General features: G+C 32.4%; 2 protein-coding genes across 4 annotated transcripts; both read left to right on the forward strand.

Moving 5' to 3' along the window:
* Positions 1-766: 766 nt before the first annotated feature.
* On the forward strand, positions 767-3145 carry LOC116348700 (sortilin-related receptor-like). 3 transcript variants are annotated; one of them, XR_004201856.1, is made up of 6 exons: positions 767-854; positions 921-1123; positions 1167-1437; positions 1517-1936; positions 2021-2381; positions 2464-2718. XR_004201856.1 is itself a non-coding variant. In XM_031779766.1 (4 exons), the coding sequence occupies exons 2-4, from the start codon at positions 1895-1897 to the stop codon at positions 3009-3011; spliced, it is 951 nt and encodes a 316-aa protein (XP_031635626.1). In that variant the 5' UTR covers positions 1168-1437; positions 1517-1894; the 3' UTR covers positions 3012-3145. The 3 variants fall into 3 exon arrangements, 2 of the variants coding, with proteins under 2 accessions (XP_031635626.1, XP_031635627.1); XM_031779766.1 differs by lacking the exons at positions 767-854; positions 921-1123 and having other exon boundaries at positions 1168-1437; positions 2464-3145; XM_031779767.1 differs by lacking the exons at positions 767-854; positions 921-1123 and having other exon boundaries at positions 1168-1437; positions 1517-1921; positions 2464-3145.
* Positions 3146-3783: 638 nt separating this feature from the next.
* On the forward strand, positions 3784-4609 carry LOC116348701. The gene is made up of 3 exons (XM_031779768.1): positions 3784-3976; positions 4040-4222; positions 4295-4609. The coding sequence occupies exons 1-3, from the start codon at positions 3932-3934 to the stop codon at positions 4592-4594; spliced, it is 528 nt and encodes a 175-aa protein (XP_031635628.1). The 5' UTR covers positions 3784-3931; the 3' UTR covers positions 4595-4609.
* The last annotated feature ends 546 nt before the right edge of the window (positions 4610-5155 follow it).

The raw sequence follows: 5155 nt of genomic DNA on the forward strand, positions 1-5155 counted from the left end.
GCAACGTTTTGCAGAAAAGTCATATTTTTGACAATTGCTATCGGGGGATGAAATGTGATCTATTATTGGAAAGTGTCTTCTTTACATTTGAATGGGTCAGAATAAAAATCCGACTTGTACGCAGATTCTATAAAAGTGGAACACAGCGTTTTTTTTACATAGAATTGTTGTTGTATTACAACAAATAAACTATGTAAAAAAACTCCATGTTCCACTTTTATAGACTCTGCGTACAAGTCGGATTTTTATTCTGACCCATTCATTTAGAAGTATCGTGTTAAGTTGATATTATTGTATGTATTCAAAGTCACATAGAAATAAAGATGATTTTTTTTTTTTCAAAAAAAACTTAAATAAAAAATTGATTTCAAATGCGAGTTAGGTTATCATTTAGTTTTTGTTGCATGTGTAGCATTTTAGCAAACCATTTTCTTGTTTTGGTTCACTGAAAATAAACAATGGAGAGACTAATGATTCTTTTTTAGAAATAACTCCCATTAAAATGAGAATTTTGTATATGATTAACAACATATTTTAAAGAAAATGTTGTAAAAATATTGTGTTTCATTTAAATCGTACTGTAAATTAATGATCATATTACAACGGTGCTTGACAAAGCTATAAGGAAAACGATGTTTGTTTGGTTTTTAAATATACATCTTACAACACATATTGATAGCCTTTGACTTCGAGATAAGAATTTGAGTTCGTTTCGGAATCGTATTTTTAATAAATATTTATATGAATATTCCAATCAAATGTTTACATTGCAGTTTGTATTGTGTTTTATAAAACTTCATAAACGCGACAAAATGAATTCATTTTTGTTAGTCATAAATTTCGGCTTAATACAAGTATGGTGACTAACTTTATCTTATAATATCAATGATTTTCTCAGGATTTTTTTCTACTTTTTTCAGACGTGTTTAAGTGCCTCAATCATCAAAAGAGATGCTCCAGTTGCGACAACAGATTTGAACGAATCACATATTGAACGCATTCGCTGTAACTGGAAAACTATTCCCGACGTAAAATCAGACGCAGTTGATAATTTTATCAATATCTTTCAAAAAGAGAAATTTCAAGAGAATTCGACCGACGTTGATGTCATTGCCGGAACTGTAATATATTTTTGTTAAAACGCAAAAATATTTTTGATATAATCAACAGCTTGTTAGTTTAGCGGTGAATGCCGATGTGTCCAAAATCAACAAAACTGTTTTCGAGCAATTTTCAAGAAATAGTGATGAACCAAACGAAAACGAAATAAGTGACGAAATCGAAAGCACATCAGCGAAAGGTATCACAGAAACGGATTTAAAACAATTGGAAGTTCTATTGTCCAAACAATTATCGCCGTCACAAACGATGCATGCATTGAACATATTTCGAGGCTTTCGAGAAGGAGCTACAGCAAAAGAGAAAGAAGCGGCCTTGGTAGGTTTTAGTCTCTCATTTTTTTACATTGTTGGTTAATTTCTTTTTAATAGCTTTCACTTATGATTTATAAATGCAGGTCGATTTGTATTCATCAGCTTTGAGCAGCGCATTTGGCATGGCCAAAAACAACGATATTAACGATGACAATTTTGAAGATCACTCAAATTAATATTATAATTTATAAACTATAAACAAGCAAAATACTCTTCAATCACGATTTGAATAAATTTTAATCTTCAAATGGTCTTTTTTCTGATAAATTCACTTGGTTTTTTAAATATCAAATCTTTGATGACCTATATGACCCATTTAAGACGACATTGTTGATTATTTTGAATTTGAATCTGTTTTTTGTGTTATTTGTTATGTATTTAAGAAAGTTAGTACGATTGAATTTTTTTACAATCGAGAAGAGATATTGTGACAACGAACACGACATAGAAAAATCAACAATATGACGTTTCTTTTTCTCGCTACAATTGTCAGTTTTCTACAAGTAAACAAATTGTTTTCAAACATTTTTTTTATAGCAAAAAATGATTGAATTTGTATACTAAATGACAACAATTTCATTTTATAGTTATGTTCAAGCGCAACATTTGTAGCCAATGGAATCAGCACAACTTCAGCTCCAGTTGATGGGGCCATAGCTGTAACAACTTCAGTTTCAGTTGATGATGCCGTCGCTACAACAAAAGAAGCCAATAAAGTTAGTACGACAAACAATTCAACGCCACTACCAATAAGTTCGATGACCAAAAACTGTCTCAGAAATCAATTTATGTGTGATAAACGGTGTATTTCAAAATCGCTCGTGTGTGACGGAATTGAAGATTGTTTATCCGGTGAAGACGAAGCAAATTGTGCTCTTTCCTGTGGAAAAGATAAATTCAGATGCCGAAGCGATGGTGTTTGCTTGGATCGAATTAAGTATTGCGATGGTAAGAGAAAAATTTGTCTACTTATTACTTGTCCGTGCATCCTTTTGTAAATTGTGTAATTTTCTCTCTTTTTTTTAAATAGGAGTAACTCACTGTGTTGACGGAAGTGATGAACAGAATGTGCGCAATTTTCAAGCTAAAATGAATGCGGAACAACATGAGATTGAATTAACATGGGAAGACAATTGCGCATTATTGAGCAAATATCCGCAATCATATGTTATCACATGGACTGAATTAACAACAAACACAACCAATTCTATGGAAGTGGTACGAAATGAAACTAAAACTATGTCACATAACCTTAAGAATATTCTCGATGGTGCAATGTATAATATAAGTATTTCAACAAATGCAACGAATGCCACACCAATCACACTCAAAATAAGTGGGACGGCCCCACTGCCACCAGTTCATCGCCTCCAAGGAACACAACCAGATCACGTGAAATTATCTGCATGGATGGTGATCTTACCCATGGTGATTGTGATTGCATTGGGAGGAGTTGTTTTTTACATGATGCTTCGCAATCGAAGACTATCCAATAATTACTCTCGATTTGCCTATTCACATTATGACACCATGACGGATGTCATCAAAATTGAAGACGACGAGGATAATCATCTTTGACACAACAGTCGTGGATAAAACTGACAATATTCCTCGTTTTGACGATGACGAACCGACTGCTAGTATTAACGTTACTTTAAGGCGAACAAATGGCTGAATAAGAAATAAATAATACATTCATTTCAAATCAAGAAGCTTTTTTGATCGCTTGTGTTTTATTTAAAAAAGTTTTTATATGCCTTTTTTTAGATATGTTTTATTGATTCAATGGAAAAAGGATAAATTCTTCACTCAGTTTTGTTTGACATGTTCAATGGACCAAATATGGTATATTAAATGGTATTTATGGTGATCTTCGCATACAGTAGCTGCGTGCAATAAACATGCGCACTCGTTTACTCATGATGTGACTATGATAGTCACTATCACAAAAACACATTCCTTGCTACGCTGATTACACCGCGTTGGTGACGCTTCGAAGTGGTAAATTTGGAAGAATCGACACAATTAAATTACCTTTCTCAAAAATACAACTCGGTGTCAAATGATAAGTCTCAATTGTTTTCCTATTCCATCTGTTTCGTAAAACTTCTTTTTCATGTTCACAAATTATATTGCAGAAAATTCGTTTGTGATATCGAAATTATGTCGAATAATCAATTGAACCTTACAAACTGTGAACAAGCAAAATCATCTTCAATCACGATTTGAGTAAGTGTTAATCTTCACTTCATGCTTCACTTAGTTTAAATCGCATAAAGTTATTTGACAATTTTCATTTATGACCATTCATAACAGTCAAGTTTGATCATTTTTGATGACCTATAATCTGACCGCAAACGACACGAACTGTTGATTATTCTGCTATTTTTCTAACTACATTTTTCGGTGTGTATTTAAAAAAAAATTGCGTGAAACAAAATATCAACAGTTTGGAATAGGTTCTGTGAAAACGAGCACGCTAATAAAAAGTGGACAACATGAAGTTCTTTTTGCTACTAGTTGCTATTGTCAGCCTTGTTCAGGTAAAAGCAAAAACATTGTCAATATTTATATTGAAGTATAAATAACAAAACATTCATTATTAGTTATGTTCATGTTCAAAAATTGGAAAAAAGCAAACCACCCCAGTGCCAATTACAGATGATAGTGCCATAGCAAATGCTACCGAAGCAGTTGCGAAATTGGATCCTATGGTGCTCATCAATTTTGCCAACATATTCGATAAGTTCAAGCCCGATTCGACTGATGAGGAAAATATTGAAGCTTCGGTATGTTTTTGTGTAATTGTGTCGGATTTTTTTTTTTTTTTTTTGAAAAGTAAATTGATGTCGAATTCACAGGCAAGACTCTTGAGTATGGCAGTGAATGGAGATTTAGCAAAAATCAATCAAACTCTATTTGACTTTTGGAAGAATCGTAGTAGTTCAGAAGAGATTGACAGCCAATCATCTGATGAGGTTTATTCACCATTTGTCTTAGATGATTTGAGTGAAAGCACACTAAAGAATTTGGAAGAAGTATTTTCAAAAATATTGACACCATCACAAACCGAACAAGCCATGACTATACTTAGAGGTCTCAGCGAAAATGCAACAACAACTCAGGAAGAAGCAACAAAAGTGAGTGTGAGCATGAAGTGATTCAAAATCAATGTTCAAAGTGAAATTGCCTTCGATGCTGCTTCGAACGAAAAAAAAAGACCACTGACTCTAGAACCTACATACCTTTGAAGAATTAAATCAAGCTGGTGCAAATTGATATAATATAATAAATATTCCAAATATGTCCAAATTGTTTAAATAGTGAAAACTAATAGCTGCTAACATCGAAATTAAACATTAAAGGAGATATTATAGCACTGTTTATTTTAATTCTCCAAAAAATGGACTTGATTTCAAGCATTTTGAAATTTGATTTTCAATTTTAACACAAGCATTTTGTAATAAGCCAACAGCTTGTAAGATTTCATAGATAATTGGCTTTTCACAATTTTTAATTTGTATTTTGGCCTCACGCATTTTAAATAATCGTTTTTTCAATTTTGGTTTCTCATTAAAAAAAAAATTAAACAGTCCGGTATCACACTTTTTCTATGTTGTTTCTGCCAATGCACGTAATAGTTCTCTTTGTTTGTAAATTTTGACTCACAATTTATTGCACAACATTTATATTTTTTGACTTTATCCGCGTGAAGTCGTTCA

This window comes from Contarinia nasturtii, unplaced genomic scaffold (genome assembly GCF_009176525.2).
Source record: "Contarinia nasturtii isolate CC-2019 unplaced genomic scaffold, AAFC_CNas_1.1 Cnas_scaffold_2668, whole genome shotgun sequence".
Taxonomy (NCBI): Eukaryota; Metazoa; Arthropoda; class Insecta; order Diptera; family Cecidomyiidae; genus Contarinia; species Contarinia nasturtii.